The sequence below is a fragment of the Nannobrachium achirus genome (assembly GCF_963921795.1).
Source record: "Nannobrachium achirus genome assembly, chromosome: 23".
Taxonomy (NCBI): domain Eukaryota; kingdom Metazoa; phylum Chordata; class Actinopteri; order Myctophiformes; family Myctophidae; genus Nannobrachium; species Nannobrachium achirus.
Window position 1 is genome coordinate 9,569,167 of NC_137830.1, and position 17,710 is coordinate 9,586,876.

Below are 17,710 nucleotides of genomic sequence, written 5' to 3' on the forward strand. Positions count from 1 at the left end.
GTTGATTGATTTTTTTCATGATTTTTTGGGGGCATGTTTTCTTTCTCATAATACATTAACTTGATCTAATCCGTGTTGATCTCTGTTTTGACATATTCTACATTTACAGACTTGTTGGCTGTCGACTCGAAAAGCCAGATTATGAAATTGTTTCTTCAGCTCTCAGCTCCAATCCTTCACATCTAAGAGAATTGGATCTCAGTTATAACAACGTGAAGGATTCATTCATGGAACTCATCTCTGCTGGATTAAAGAGTCCACATTGTGAACTGGAGATACTGAGGTTAGATAAATTAACCAGCATTATTTAGATTACTTCTGTTTTATTATTTATTGTTTTATTATAATAAGAGGAGTGTGCATTAAGTTGACATCATGGTATCCCACACTGACTAGAATCATGATACGGTCAGAGTTTGTGTTGGTTAGTTCTCACTCTGGCATCACATCACAATGATATGGTACAGTAAATACAATATGTGATCCATCATGGCTGCTAGGGAATTATCACATCCAGTTACACAATCATTGAGTGTCAAACTGGTGTAAACACAGACTGGAAGGTTTGCTGGTACCCCAGCACACCAGCACCAGCAGTCTGTTGTCTGTTTCATTTAGTCAATAAGGTTGATATCATGGTAACCCACACTGACTAGAAACAAGAATATGCTCATACTGTATATGGACTATGGAGATCACTGATATAATCAATATTAAGCCAATAACTTGGAATGCCCATATGTGGACATATTTTGTGAGTCTCATGTGGTCTATAACAGGAGTTTTCAAACTGTTTTGATGCAGGTCACCCCTGTAAATAACCTTTTCATCCACGGCACCCCTGAGCTACACTGTTAATTTTTAGAATCTTACACAAGTGATGCAAATATGCACATCTTTCCACCTGAGATACGGTAGGCTACGTCACAGAGAAATATCTGTTTCCATCAGAACTGACTGGAAATAACTTTATACTTGACCTTTAACCACTTGAACCCCAGCAGCCCTATTCTGGGGGGAAGGTTCACCAAAAAATAGCCGATCTACAAGCTCACAACGCGTCACAACGTGACACGTTGTGAGCTTGTAGATCTGCTATTTTTGGTGAAGAGTTGGCTGTAGATGGAAAAATAACTCGTCTACAGTGCAAATCAGGTGTTCACATAGTGAAGTGATATTAATGTTGTGATATTGCCAAATATCATCAAATAATTCTGAGGCACCTCAGGGTGCCCCGTCACCCACTTTGAAAACCCCTGGTCTATAACATAAGACATCTATGATGTCAGACGTCATACAGTTAGCTTCCTGTTGGAAAATTACCATGATTTATTTCACATTATTCATGCCTGCCTGTTTTTTCATCTCTTTGGTCCCTCATCCAAAACTCTGATAATCAATCCAGATATGTAATCTTTAATTACAGACTTGCTGGCTGTCACATCACACAGACAGGATTTGACATCCTGGTCTCAGCTCTCAGATCTAATCTTTCCCATTTGAGAGAATTGGACATCAGTTTCAACTGCCTGCAGGAATCACAACTGGACCAACTCTCTGCTCTACTGAAGAGTGAAGAGTGTAGACTGCAGATCCTGAGGTAAATAAATAGTGTGTTTTCTCTCTGTGTGGATCTCTACTTGAACATCAACATCACTTGTTAAATATGGATTTCTCTGCAGGTTGTCAGGATGTGGGCTCACAGAGGAAGGCTGTTCTTCTCTGGCTTCAGCTCTGACCTTCAACCCCTCCCATCTGAAACAGCTGGACTTGAACTTCAGCCACTTAGGAGGCTCTGGTCTGAAGAAGCTCTCTGCTGCACTGGAGACTCTGAAGTGAGTAGACTTGGACTGTGTCCATGTTGGTTTAATGCAGTGTTTCCCTTACAATGTTGAACTGGCTGGCCAGGAGGGAGGGGGCTTCACGCTTTTTTATTCTTTTTTTTAAAGATTTCAAAATTACAATTCAATTAAAAGATATGTTTAGAGTGCGTTTCAAGTTTTGTCCCTTGACTCACTTTATCAAAGTCAGTATGGAACTTTGTAAATAAAAACTGCCCACCGTGTTCTAGGAGAACAGATCTTTAGTGTGAGCTGTACAGTAGGTCATTCCAAGAGGTTTGGACACTAAAACAAAACACTGTTTTTACCAGTTCAGTCTTTACTCTGGGACAATTAGTGCCAGACGATCATTTGATCCTATATGATCCATGGTTCTATTCATAGATTTAATATACAGTGATAGTGTCCTATATTCTAACATAGATTTAATATACAGTGATAGTGTCCTATATTCTAACATAGATTTAATATACAGTGATAGTGTCCTATATTCTAACATAGATTTAATATACAGTGATAGTGTCCTATATTCTAACATAGATTTAATATACAGTGATAGTGTGCCCAAAATGGAGGAGACTTGATCTGTATCCTGAAACACTTCTTTACTGTTATTTGTGTTCAAGAATTTCTAGCTGTGTGTGTGTGTGTGTGTGTGTGTGTGTGTGTGTGTGTGTGTGTGTGTGTGTGTGTGTGTGTGTGTGTGTGTGTGTGTGTGTGTGTGTGTGTGTGTGTGTGTGTGTGTGTGTGTGTGTGTGTGTGTGTGTTATCAAAAGGAACAGAACTATGTCAGGTAGTGGAGACAGTATGTTAGAAAGTCAGTCATTGATTCATTGTTGTTCTATTTCCTACAGTGTGAATCATTCAGGAGAACACTGGATTAAACCTCAACTCCTTACAAGATGTGAGTGTCTGTCTGTCTGTCTGTCTGTCCGTCCGTCCGTCCGTCCGTCCGTCCTATACACTGTTTTATAGGCCTACTGTTGGCCCTGTCTGTCGTCTGTCTATACTCTGTTGGCCCCTCCCTCCTTTTATTCAGAGGATATTATAAAAACCTTCACCAATGTGTTTTAAAGGTGTTTAGTAACACAATCCAAAACATTAAAATTCAACCCCCCTCCAGGGCAGTGGTTCCCAAACTGGGGTTCGGGACCCCTAGAGAGACCATTTAAAACACAGTTCAATCAGTGTGTGAAGTGGCAACAGGCTTAGCTCTTATTCAGCAGATAAAAAGTGTTGAGAAGTGTGGTGTTGCTGACCACATCCATAGAGGGGAGAGGGGGAACAGCCCAGGACCTCATGCTCCCCTCTACCCAGGTGAGGTGCACCCTAGTCCTGCTCCACTCCTCCACTCCATCCAGGAGGACCTCTGGAGGAACCAGAGGACCTCCAGGTGATCTGGACTCCTGAGGAGCAGTGTCTCCTAGTATTCAACAAACTAATAAAGATACTTTTTAATTTGACACGCTCCCACACATATAGATTCTCACACAAAACAATTAAGGCTTTGTGACGAGCAGGAAAAGTGGGCGTGGCTGTTCCCGCTGCCTTAGGGGAGTTTCAACCTTTTGAAATGTGTTACTAGACATCTTTACAAACACATTAGTGAGGAAATGTCTTGAGAAGGAATTTATTCCATGTTTGGAAATGTTTCTGTCCTGACAACCAGTGATGGACAAAGTATTTACTCGAGTAGTATAAAAAAGTACAAATTACAACTACAGTACTTTTTAAATTTATATCAATGTATTGTTGTATTGAAATGAAGAACATTTCACCCAAAATAAATGCATTAAAACAGAACTGTCTAAATACAGTGAAAATAGCCGATCTACAACCTCACAATGTCTGTCTGTCTGTCTGTCTGTCTGTCTGTCTGTCTGTCTGTCTGTCTGTCTGTCTGTCTGTCGTGTTTGTTGCATTGCAACATGTTGTGAGCTTGAAGATCTGCTGTTTTAGAATTATGAATACAGAATAGGTTCACTAGGGTTCAAGTGGTTAATTAGACCTGCAATCAGGAACTGATTTTAATTTATAAAACGTTATTTTAATGATATTTATTTTATATGTTAAACACTTAAACCCACATCACTGACTGGAGTTCCTCAGGGCTCTGAAAAATATCAGATCTACAAGCTCACAAGCACAAATGGTTCCTCAAAGAACCTTTTTTGAACCATTAACCATTTAAACCCTGCGTCCCAATGTTGGACATGTCTTAATACGTGAACATTCATCGTAAATAGCAGATCTACAAGCTTACAACACATCGTGCTACGACACGTTTTGAGCTTGTAGATCGGCTATTTTGGAAACTGAGCAGACCAAGTATAGAGCCCTGGGAGACACCGGTCGATGAAGGGTTAAAGTGGTTGATGGTTCTTTATAGCATTGGTTCTCAAAGTCTGGTCCAGGGACCCTCAGGGGTCATTAGGGGGTTCCAGGGGGTCCCCAGCAACATTTTTAATACAGCATTACACTCATTTGAACCACTTTATCCATGTTTTACACGTTGGCTATTTAACACATTTAGAGATAGAAAACATCTGTGCTCCAAATACGTCACTTCAGGCCATGTTTGGAGCTTGTAGATCTGCTACTTTAGGTTCTTTTGTTTAATGCTGTAGTATGATCAAGTACAGTAGGGGGCGCTAACTTAGGAAAAATCACAAAAAGTTAGAATCTGGAGAAAAGAGTTTTCTGACATTCCTTGTTGCTAAATATAAAGATCTAATCTAAAATGACACAGATGTTTTATAGCTCTAAATGTGTTAAATAGCCAATGTGTAAAATATGGATAAAGTGGTTCAAATGAGTGCCATGCTGTATTAACACATTAGGTCTGCAGATCTACAAGATCACAGTGCATCACTTGGTGCCATGCTGCGAGCTTGTAGACCTGCTATTTTTGAAAGAATTATGAAAATATGATTAATTGATGTTTGGAAAGTGTGTGTGTGTGTGTGTGTGTGTGTGTGTGTGTGTGTGTGTGTGTGTGTGTGTGTGTGTGTGTGTGTGTGTGTGTGTGTGTGTGTGTGTGTGTGTGTGTGTGTGTGTGTGTGTGTGTCATGGACTCCCATCTGAAAAGAGTTTGTGGCAGAGACTCCGCCTTTCCAAGATATTATTTTGAAAATAGATGATCTACAAGCTCACAACACATTGCGATGCACCGCGTTGTGAGCTCGTTTATTGTCAAATATATACAGTAAATGTTTAAAGTGGTTACACTGATTTTGGTGCTGTACATGAATGTGGGGACCCCCTGGAATCCCCTCAAGGACCCCTGGGGGTCCCCAGACCCCACTCTGAGAACCACTGTATTCATGATCTATAAATCTGTCCCAACATTCATGTTTAAATGTGCTACCCCCCCCCCCCCCCCCCCCCATCGCTCTGGAAACCAAACCATATTGATTCTGTAAACAACCCCCCCCCCAAAAAAAAACAAAACAAAAAACAAACACCACACCTGTTCCTGATTATTACCACGTGTGCGTGTGCGCGTGTGTGTGCATGTGTGTGTGTGCGCATTTGCGTGCGTGCGTGTGTGCGTTCGTGTGTGTGCGTGTGTGCGTGCGTGCGTGCGTGCGTGCGTGCGTGCGCGCGCGCGTGTGTGTGTGTGTGTGTGCGTGCGTGCGTGTGTGTGTGTGTGTGTGTGTCACTCAGTGAGGGATGTTTTTAATGTTTACTGTGTTGTTTTCTCATCAGATTCACATCGTCTCACACTGGACACAAACACAGCAGACACAAACCTCTCTCTGTCAGAGAACAACCGGAAGGCAACTCGGGTGGAACAGCTTCATTCATATCCTGATCATCCAGACAGGTTTGATAGACAGGTCCAGGTTCTGTGTACAGAGGGTCTGACTGGACGCTGTTACTGGGAGGTAGAGAGGAGTGGAGATGTTGATATAGGAGTGACCTACAGAGGAATCAGTAGGAAAGGAAAGGGTGATGACTGTGAGTTTGGACTCAATAAAATGTCCTGGACTCTGGACAGTAAAGATGGTAACCATGGTAACAGATACACTGTCTATCACAATAGTAAGGCCACTTTCCTTCCTGTTCGTCCCTCTGACTCCAACAGAGTAGCAGTGTATCTGGACTGTCCTGGTGGGATTCTGTCCTTCTATGAAGTGTCAGACACACTGATACACCTTTACACCGTCCAGACCACATTTACTGAACCTCTCTATGCTGCCTTTGGGTTTGGTCCTGACTCCTCTGTGTCTCTGTGTGAGGACAGTCAGACAGACAGACAGACAGACAGGGTGTGAGGACAGACAGACAGGGTGTTGTATCATAATGTAATAATTACAGATTTATATATCATGAATACTCAAAGTGGGTCCTTGAGGGGGTTCCAGCAACATTCAAGTATATAGCGTAAAAATCTGTGTAACCACTTTAACCATTTACTGTATAAATTGTCTCACCGCACTGTTGTGAGCTTGTAGATCTGCTATATTTTCAAACAAGGAATCTTGTACAAATGTAGTCTCTGGCACAAACCTCTCAGATTGACATGAAAAGGTTTGTTCTCAACCTGTGGGTCTGGACCCCCAGGTGGACCCCCATCTGGGGACCACCAGAGGGTCCCTAGATGAGTGACAATGAAAGCACTTCTAAAAGTAATGAAACTATAAACTGGTCAAACATTGGACAAATTGTCAACATAAAGGGGCAAATATTATGAAAATAGACGATCTACAAGCTCACAACGCCTCGTCGCAACGTGGAACTGAGTCTAACCAAATGTAATGCCTCAACTCCTACAATTTACAGTTTGTCAGGGTGGGGGTCCCCAGTTCAAAAATTATTATATATGATTATTTTGGGGGGTCTCCAGTTCAAACCTGATTATATATGGTTATTTTGGGGGGTCTCCAGTTCAAATATTATTTTGGGGGTCGCGACCAACAAGTGTGAGAACATCTGGTCTAGAACATTTAAACATAAATATTGTAAAGTTTTGTTGATAATGGAAACTCCAATGAAGTGTTCTGAAAATCCTTGTTTTTTTTAACTATACATTTTTTAATTTTAAAATGTAAAACATTTATTTCAAACCTTTCATGTATATTTACTAATATCTTCAAGAAAATGAAACCATTTAAATTGTGCCAAAGTTACATTAAACGCTGACACAATTGTGTTAATTAAAGACATAATAATAATGGATTTTTTTGTGAGGGTTATTCTGTGCGCACGCACGCACGCACGCATGCACGCACGCACGCACGTCCAAATGTAGTTGTGTTCAACGGCCCAATTCCAATGTCATCCCTGCACCCTCACTGACTTAAGTGACGTGAATGGTAAATGGTGCATATAGCGCCTTTATCCAAGGCCCTTGCACAGAGATTGTGCATTACATTCACCCATTCACACACACATTCATACAATGGCGGAGGAAACCATGCAAGGCACCAACCTGCTCACCGGGAGCAACTAGGGGTTCAGAGTCTTGCTCAAGGACTCTTCCACACTAACTCTTGGGGAGTCCGGGATCGAACTGGGAACCCTTTGGAACCCTCTGTGTTCTAAGACTGCAACTCTACCCCTGAGCCACTGAGCCACTGCTGCCTCCTGCTGACGTCAGCTGGTAAGTGCTTGAGGGTTCAGGCTGCAAGGACTCCAAATGGTAGAAAAGGAATGGAACAACACTTTAGATGAGTGTTTCACACTTTACATCACATTTAAAACTCTTTACTGTCCTTATTTACAGCCATTGCTTTAAAGGTTGTGATTGTTATGATTATATATTATATTTACATATAATATTTATGTTAATCTGTTTGTTTTAATTTCTGTTTATTGTAACAGTTCTCACATTGTCTCCGCGGTTACCACCTGTAAATAATTAAAATAAAATATATTTATGTCATATTGCAACAATGCTATGGCTGCCGTGGGAGTGTGGGATATCCCCATCTGTCCATATTTGGTCATTTGCGTCATATGGAAATAATGGAATCCCCTGCAGTCCCGGCAGGAACAATGGGTTGGCAGGAGGACGTTATCTGGATACGATATATACAACATTTGTATAGAAACGTTTTTTGGCCGATAATACGTTAATTCAGGGGTTTTCAAAGTGGGTGACGGGGCACCCTGGGGTGCCGCGATGGCAGTCCAGGGGTGCCGTGAGATAATTTGATAATATTTGGAATTTATCTGGACACTTAAAAAAATATTTAGTATCAATTTAGTACTTATTTTCAAAGTACCAATTTTTTTTAGTATCAATTTTCAAAGTACAAAGTTATTTTCAGTCAGTTCTAACCAAAATGGCTGTTATCTCAACGTTTTCCTCGCAACATAATCACTAAAATATCATTACTGTCAGGCAGAAACCTCTGTCGCACAAAACTAGTGAAAACAGCAGATCTACAAGCACACATCGCGAGGCGTTGTGTGCTTGTAGATCTGCTGTTTTCACTAGTTTAGTACATTTTATAGATGATAAATACAAAACTAACGGTTTTGGACATACAAGGTTTCCACCCGACAACGACGATATGCTATAAATATAAGGTTTAAAATTAATATTAAATTAAAAATATAAAATTATAATATAGGGGTGCCTCGGATTAAAACAAATATTCATGGGGTGCCCTGAGAAGAAAAAGTTTGGGAACCCCTGCGTTAATATACGAACGTTTTCATCTAGCGCAATTTAGTGACGAGCCAACGTTTTCATGTGGCGACTGAGTTGATACAGTACATACATTCATCTCAAAATGTGCGCAAACATTTGAAAAGCAAACATCTTAATCTTAACGTAATTCAAAGTTTGCTTTTCTCACAGCTGTCAGTAGACAGGACAGCAGCAGCAACACCAAACAGCAGGGGCGTCACAAGGGGGGGGGGGGGGGGAGTGGGACTGAGTTACTAGGGCCCAAGGTGGAGGAGGGGCCTTAATTATTTTATACTTTAGCTCTTGAGAAATAGCATAGAAGTGCTTGCAAATCTGCAATTTTTTGAAAAGTCGTGATAATGTGTGCAAATCTTTGAATATATATGTATTTTTTAAGCGAACTTTTGTAACTCAAATATTTTCAGATGGGGGTCCGTGGCCAAATACATGAAAAGGTTTGAGCACCACTGACAGAAACATAGGTTTTTCAAAAAAACCTTAGGATTTGAAATATTCAAAGACACATTTTCACATTTCTTCAAAAATAGAAGATCTACAAGCTGCGCTGTGAGCTTGTATATCTACACTTTTTCAAGAGTTAAAGCACACAATAATTCGTTCCCAGTCTAAATGGGTTAAACCCCCTCCCCTATGAAGAACATTCATGGGGGGCCTGCAGTGAATCCTCGTACCCAGGGCCCAGAATTTGGTGCGACACCCCTGCCAAACATTGAGGTGGGAGCAGTTGCACAATCTATGTAAAGTGCCTTGGATGAAGGCGCTATACAAATGCACCATTTATAATATAAAACACACCAGGGAGCTAAACACCCCCGGTATACTGTACTGCATCCCTGAACACCAGGGGTAACGGAGTACATCAATGGGTTGTAATAGATTTTTATAAACTGTTAAAGGTGATACACCATGACATTTCACTTTTCCTATTTTAGTTCAGGCCAAAGGTGGTACTGCAGCTGAAAATGCTCTGAGAGCCATTCAAAAATGAGAGAGGCTCTCTATTCAGGAGTGGTAATTTAGCCTCAAACCTTTTGAAAAACGTTTTTGGGACTTAAACAATATGACATAAATACTTTTTAAATGCATGGTGTATCACCTTTCATGTATGTGTGTAACGGAGGCGATCCGAACCTCCCCACCCGGCTTCGAACCCGGGTCTCCCGCGTGAAAGCCCAATATCTTAACCATTACTCTCTCCGCCACACTCACCCCCCTTTGACGTCCTCCTACGGGGAAGCCCGGATCCGGGTCACGGCACCAATTTAACGGAGGTGATCCGAACCTCCCCACCTGGCTTCGAACCCGGGTCTCCCACGTGAAAGTCCAATATCTTAACCATTACTCCAAAGGGATATCCCTTTGGACCGAGGGCAGATACTAGACTTTTGAGGCTTCAGGCTGGGGCTGCGACTCTCTCCGCCACATGTGCAATGTGTATCTGTCACCTTTACCTCGGTAAGTTAAAGTTACTTGACACAAAAAGACTCAACAACAGCTGTCTATCCAGACAGTTGCTCCGCTCTTACTCCGACGTCATCAGTGCATATATGGAAGACTTCTGTAAGAATAGACCTGCATGTCCTCCACCTATTCTTGTCACACTGTCTTGTATAAATAAGACACTGCCCAGAGAACGGGAGCGACACTAGCATGCGTGTTGTCTCAGAGCTCTTGATTTTGGTGTTAAATAAATATATTGTATTCATTGTCACTCTACCTTGTGGAAATTCAATTTATATACGATCTGAACATTTACATAACAGGGTATATGCTTCAGTGCAGACTTTTCCTTTTTTCCACCAACCTTCACTAGGCTGGGGCTGGGTGGATTGAAGGGTAGTTCATTCTTCATTTTAACCACATGATGGCGACAAATAACCTTTATTGTTGGCCATATCGACTGCCAACAATGTATTGGCCTCAGCCTGATGTGTTGGGGGCATTCTGTGTGTTTATTATCAAGTGTCGTCGTTGCTCACAAACCTCTACACCACAAAGTAGACAACGCAGTACGTAATTTCCCAAGGAAATCCTATACCATTCGTATGTCTTGTTCAAATTGAAAAGGCCTCCCCAACCTGACTAAGAGTTGAGGCATTACATTTTGTATAACAGGAAAATAGCAGATCTACATCACAATTTCTGCTTAAAATATTTGACAGTTTGGCCAATGTTGTGTCATTAAAAAGTCCATAAATATAGTCACTTTAGAAATGTGCATATACTACCCTCTACACTTAAACTTTATGTTGGTTTGTTTACTGTTGAGTGAGAAAACAATGTTGCACATTTTCATCTGGGGACCCCCCAAAATAATTTGGGGACGGGGGTCCCGACCCACAGGTTGAAAACCACTGTCCTAGAGTAGCAAGACAGGCTTACATATAGACTAGCGGATCATACTATTCATTTCAGAGGGAAATTAAGCAGCAGCCAGATAGACGAGGTATAGGCTATAGCCTAGCCTACAGTAAATTGCATAACGATGTCAAAGAAGACACAATACAGAATTAAATGACATTTATAGCCTACAGAGTTTTAGAGATTGTTCGTTTTTGGAAACAATTAGCCTTTCCAATGTGGAACAGGCTGCTTATTGTGAAATAATCCCAGTTCCATAGACGCAGTGTTATTACTTATTAGAGCTGCCTGCCTCTGCTACAATCTGTTCCCAGCAGTAGCCTCTGGATTGTTGAATTCATTATGGGTCTGCTGTTCTGATGCAACCAGGAAGCAACGGCCAGGGGCGTCACAAGGGTGGGGGGGAAGTGGGACTGAGTTACTAGGGCCCAAGGTGGAGGGGCCTTCGTTATTTTATACTTAATAGCTATTGGAAAAATAGCAGATCTACAAGCTTGCAGCGCGGCACTCGGTGCCGCGCTGCGAGCTTGTAGATCTGCTATTTTTTTGAAAAGTCGTGAAAATGTGTGCAAAATCTTTGGATATATGTATTTTATACGCGAACGTTTGTAACTCAGATTTTGCTTCTGGGGGGTCCCTGGAACAACATATTTTGAGATGGGGGTCTGTGGCCAAATACAGATAATTTTGGAGGTCCTTGACATGAAAAGGTTTGAGCACCGCTGAAATAGAAAGAAAGATTGAGAGACATACTGGCACATATCAACCTCCCAACTCTTTTAGGCGCCGTACAGACATTTGCGTGAAACATCTTCTCCGTATCGTCTGAGAATGGCCACTGGGGGCGCCGTACTAATGCATTGTCAATGGGAGGTTGTTTGGTTTTTTGCCGTTGCCGTGTCTCTAGCTCAACCACGGCCTGTCTTTTGGCCAAGAGACACGGCAACAACAAAACACCAAACAACCTTCCATTGACAATGCATTAATACGGCGCCCCCAGTGGCCATTCTCAGACGATAAGGAGAAGATGTTTCACGCATATGTCTGTGGTGCGCCCAAGCTGTAGGCCTACTGCCTGGCAGGTGAGTGAAGAAAAACAGAAACAAACAAACAAAAAAGGTTCTGATTTTGGCGAATACTGCTCCTAAACACACAACACCTGTAAACAGCCTGTCATCTTCTCAGACGATACGAGAAGATGTTTCACGCATATGTGTCACAGCTGCGTGAAACATCTTCTCCTTATCGGCTGAGAATGGCCACTGGGGGCGCCGTACTAATGCATTGTCAATGGAAGGTTGTTTGTTTTTTTGTCGTTGCCGTGTCTCTAGCTCAACCGCAGCCTTACGCTCTTGAAGAGACACGGCAACGACAAAACACCAAACAACCTTCCATTGAGAATGCATTAGTACGGCGCCCCCAGTGGCCATTCTCAGACGATAAGGAGAAGATGTTTCACGCATATGTCTGTGGTGCGCCCAAGCTGTAGGCCTACTGCCTGGCAGGTGAGTGAAGAAAAACAGAAACAAACAAACAAAAAAGGTTCTGATTTTGGCGAATACTGCTCCTAAACACACAACACCTGTAAACAGCCTGTCAAAATAGGGAATGGATTTCAATGGGGCAAAGAAAAATAGAAAAGGAAAAACAACAAAGACAAAAAACTATAACAATAACAACAAAGGCAGAGCATCATTGCTCGTAATTCATGTTCTGGATCTTGCAAGCTGAACTCCTATTCCACAACATGCCTTATTAGAGGTAAAAGTAAACAACGTATGGGAATAATATAATCCAGTACCAACATAAAATAAAAAGAAAACAAAACGAATGATTAAATCTTAGCTCTGCAGAGCCAGACCTAAAAGAGTCCAGCTGTAGACTATACTGTAACCAGAGTGCATGTCCTGAAGTGCGCGTTTGTGCGCGCAGACGCACGCCAGTCACTCAGCGTCCGTACGTGTGTGTGTGTGTGTGTGTGTGTGTGTGTGTGTGTGTGTGTGTGTGTGTGTGTGTGTGTGTGTGTGTGTGTGTGTGTGTGTGTGTGTGTGTGTGTGTGTGTGTGTGTGCACGCGCTTAACATGATCGCATAGTCAATGAGCAAGGAAGGATGACAAACCTTATGACTTGTGTGAATTAGAGAGTCCGGTTAATGGGGATGCTGACTGGATATGATGGAACTGGGACCGTTTGTGTAATTCAGACTTCAGACAGAATGCCCATATTCAGATGCAGATACGTTTAGGGTCCATTTGCGACCATGTCAAGCGCGTGTGTGTGCATGCGGGAGAAGGGTAAAGAGAGAGAGAAAAAAAAAGAGAGAGAGAAAGACAGAAAAAGAGGGAGAGAGAAAGAGAGAAAGAAGAGAGAGAAGAAGAGTCCGTATGAATCTACTGTAGGCCTATGTGTAGGTGCACGTTTTTCTGTGCGTAAAGCTGTGCTCCAGGGCAGGGCAGGTCAAGTGTAGATTGTAGAATTTCTGTTCTTCTTTCAGGCAATCGAAGACAATCCTCTGTCCCTCGTAGACCACCCACAGGCTGCCGTTGTCTTGTGGGACCATCTTTAAAAAATTTTTTTCCAAAAGGAGTGTTTCACATTGGCAAACGCAGCGCGCTTTTTGGCGACGGAGGTTGGCACATCGGGGAACAATAGAATATTATGCCCACGGAACTTGTGTTGCTCTCTTCTGCGTATCAGGGCGCGCTCTTTATCCTGCAGGTAATGAAACCTGACGATGAAGACCCGCGGCTTAGACCCTTCCTTGCGCGGGGGGCCTATGCGGTGCGCGGCATCCAGGGTGGGGGGGGGGGGGGGGGGGGGGGGCTGGTGAAGCAATCCCCAAGGGCTTCTACGAAGAAGTCGGCCATGAACTTGACCGGGTCTGTGTCCTTTTCTAACCCCATAGGGATTCCAACCACTCGCAGGTTAAAACGGCCATTTCTTCAGCTTGTTTCAGCTTGAGATCAACGTTGTCACACTGTAGACGAGAGGTAGTTAGCTCCAGCTCTGTGATGCGATCGCTTTGATCAGACAATGTGGTCTCCATTTCCGACAGTTTAACGGCATGGGTGGCCGCTGTCGCTTTGATCTCCTCCAAAGTGGCCGATATCGGTTTCAGTTGCTCAGCCATTGCTTTTTCAATAGTAATAGTTAAAGTGTCACTCAGTTTTTCCAGTAGAAGAGTGCGGAGTTTCTCCAAGTCAGGCGGTAGCTGATTTTGTCTGGTATTGCGGCCGGCCCCGCACCAACCCCAGTCATGTCGCCTACAAACACAGGTAGCCTACACAGGTAGCCTACACAGGTAGCCTACAGAGGTAGCCTACACAGGTAGCCTACACAGGTAGCCTACACAGGTAGCCTACAGAGTCACAAACTTAGAGCTGTTATGCCCTTTTCTATAAAGCCCAGACGTTGTGTATTTCTTTTTGTTGTAAATTGACGTTGCAGTCTTTGCCCAAGTATGCCCTGGTTAGTCCATTTAATATTACAATTGAAATAAAACTGCAGGAGCGTCTCGTGCTGCGTCCGCACTCACATGCTGAACCCATTGCACTTTCGCCCGGGACCCAGACACATTTTGAGCTTGTAGATCTGCTATTTTTGAATTGGAATCCTGGACTTTTTTTGTTATTTTTACATATGAATCCTGAAAATTAGCATTTTTATTTAATTTCAAATGCATTTATATGTTTTTAACTTAATGAACTTAAATACAAATACATTGGACAATGAACATAAAAAAAGACTAGTACTAGTCATTAAGCTACAGTACTAGTATAGACTGAAGTAATTAAAGCGGGTCATGTTTGTATGTTCAGAATTGTAACAGCTGAAATCAATAATATATCAGTGTTCCGATGTTAACCTGCGGGCCGCATTAAGTGAAGGTGGGGGCCGCATGTGGGCCCCGGGCCGCCAGTTGCCCACGCATCTGGAATCTCTGGAACAGGGAACAGCATCCATATTGGAAGAAATGGGCCTCTTCCTTACTTTCTTCACAGGTCTTATACCAATTATTCTACTTATTAAGGCTCTGTTCCAGCTTATCTTTTTTCCAGGGCATCCAGGTGTGGGCAGATCTAAGCATGGATTCTCCCTCTCATCTCTGGTGACTTCACTCTCAACTCCGCTGGAAGGACCGAGGGTCGATGGAAGAATCAGGGGTAAAGACGTATTTGTCACTTTATTCAAACTGCTAAATGTTTCATAGTGCAAACACAACAATACAAGACGTGGCTGATACTCATAACTGGTAAATGAATACTGTACAAAGCCTATCCCTACCTCCTCCTGATCTTTCTATTGTAAATAACATTTATTTTTCAATTGTGTTTTTTGCAGTTTTTCGGATGATATATCCTGCATATTACTGTGTTCTATCACTCTGTCATTACATTTTATGAGTTAAAAAAAACATCTCAATTGAAACAAGCCATATAGGCTTTCTTGGGCCTATCGTTTTAGTTGACCATGTACCTGTGAACTGTACTGTGATGAAACTGGACCCTTTCCTATGCAAATTATAATAATTTCTTCAATAAATCAAAACGATACAATGTAAGATTATTTATGAAAAATGACTGGATATGAGAGATTAAGTTTGAGATTAAGGTAGAGCAGCAGTATGACAAAGCCCTTAGCAGCAGTGAGTGTAGTGTTTATTTTGACACTGTGGCGTCTCCGCCACTAGTGGGTGCCCCTGATCAGGTGGGAATTTGTACTGGGCCAGCAGACAGTGATAGCAGTAGTCAGCACCTTGGTGAGCAGCCGCATCCAAGAGGGCGATAGCAAGAGGGCTGATTAGACCCGTACTTCCCGTTTCTGCGTGACGTAGGTGGATACCTTTTTAGGAGGCGGAAGCATTTTTGGAGTCTATTAATTTACAATGAGAGAGCTAACGTGAACACAGAGCAAAATAATAGTTCAGAAGCTATAGTCAAAGAACTAAATATTTGACCAGATTATCACAAGCCACATAATAATAACACAATTGTCATACTAAAGTGGCTTTTTTCATCGACACAACAAAGGAGAAAATCAACTTTATTATTGCTCTTTAGCTGTCCCAGCAACACACTCTTGCGGGATCTTAGGGGCTTTTAAGCCGTGACATCATTTTGTAGGCAGAGGAGAACTCTGCCCCCAGAGCATTTTCTGTCCCTCGCTATTTCAACAGATCCGAGACAAAAATAACGACTAAAGTATAATTCTAACACTTTCCTTTCAACAACAAAGAGAAGAAAAATTTGTAAATAGTAAAAATAGTAAAAAGATTCACGGAAACTGGGGGCAGAAATTCTCCTCTGCCTACAAAATGATGTTATACTTAACAGCACCAGTAAACAGGATGTGCGTGAGATTTGCAGTCAGAGCCGGCACCCACTTAGGAGTCTATTTGTAGGATTTGTGTACAATATCGCACTCTAGTGGATCCAATGAGGATGAGCAATCTTCATTAATTAAATATCATAGCCGCATCTCAAGTCCTTAAATTATTCCTATTTCCTTAACTTGTTTCCGATTTCCTTGTATGTTAGTCCAGCCCACTGGGAGTTGGCCTATCACCTGTGATGTTGTCATCAGAAATGGCCAATGGGACGTCTCCTCTTCTCTATTTCCTCAATGGGAGGGACTAACTTACAAGCTAGGAAATAGGAAATAGGATTGATTTAAGGACTTGAGACGCATAGAAAGGTAGACCACTCCTCTGGCTCTGAGGTGATGGTAAAAAAGGATTTTACTATGGGATAAAAGAAATGCAAATGCCCCTCTTTCCATGCCATATCTGAAGGCAGCATTCAAGAGAACTGCCAATGTCCAAACTCTCCTAAACTTGATTGCAGCATCTTAAGTTGAAATAACCGCCCTCTCTGTGTAGAAATTATGCTTATAATTATCCCTAGTTCAGTGTGGTATATAGCACCGAAAATAGCTGACCTCCAAGCACACAACACAAAGGCCCTTTAAGAATTGTCAGCCCCTGCCTCTCTAACATTCTCTGCACATCCCTGCACTGAACTCTTGCCTCACTGTGTAGCTGGCTCTCCTACAGGACAGAACTCTCACCATGGGGCGGTAAGTGATTTAACTTCACTGTGTTCTCCTCTGTAGCATGATTTCATTTTATCACTACTCTAATAGCAATGTTTCTATTGTAGGCAAATGACGAGGGCAACTGAACTTGGAAAACTCAATGTCATGTGTATGGAAACGCCAGAGCAAGTGGATTATTGTTGTTTATTTGAAAGCCTCTCATGAGAAGAACCTTATTGTCCTGTTTTCAGGGGAACTGACCCCTCGATTAAGCAACACATATTGCGTTTTAAACCTTGACATTTTGACTGTGTGTTTGCTTTAAAATCAATTTAGTTGTGGTCATATTTTAGTCCCTGAAATGTTTTACTCTAGGGTTTTACTCTTAGTCTAGTTTTAGTACACTAATGGCATCGTAATGGCTGATTTGACACTTTGCATGCTGAAAATAGCCGATCTACAAGCTCACAATTGAGCTTGTAGATTGTGTAGATCATGTGATGAGAGATGACAGAAGTGAAACTTTCATCCTGACCATAATTATCCCTATTTATGCCTTGTGTCTCTGCAAACACAGAGGGTATGCGCATGCATTAAGTGAATGGTAATGGTGTGTGTGTGCGCGCGCTTGTGCGTGCATGTGTGTCATTTGTGTGACCACGAGGACAAAGACACTGCCTCAGATTGGCTTACCATGATATTTGACACCATCTTTAACCAATTGTCACTTATCATGTGTAAACTTCAACCAATCAGAGGCAGAGTAGGGGGGGTCATGTTCACTGTACTGAGTGAGGTACTGTACTGTGCTGAG

General features: G+C 42.2%; 1 protein-coding gene across 1 annotated transcript in view; it reads left to right on the plus strand.

The window, feature by feature from the left end:
- LOC308308741 (protein NLRC3-like) overlaps positions 1–13,595 on the plus strand; it is a gene marked incomplete at both ends in the record, with an annotated part of 35,920 nt that extends 22,325 nt beyond the window's left edge. The window contains 6 exons of the mRNA XM_080754195.1: positions 1,560–1,600; positions 1,683–1,835; positions 2,696–2,738; positions 3,068–3,234; positions 5,566–6,086; positions 13,582–13,595. Coding sequence (XP_080610321.1) covers positions 1,560–1,600; positions 1,683–1,835; positions 2,696–2,738; positions 3,068–3,234; positions 5,566–6,086; positions 13,582–13,595 — 939 coding nt within the window. The remainder of the gene's footprint in view (positions 1–1,559; positions 1,601–1,682; positions 1,836–2,695; positions 2,739–3,067; positions 3,235–5,565; positions 6,087–13,581) is intronic.
- Positions 13,596–17,710: the final 4,115 nt, after the last annotated feature.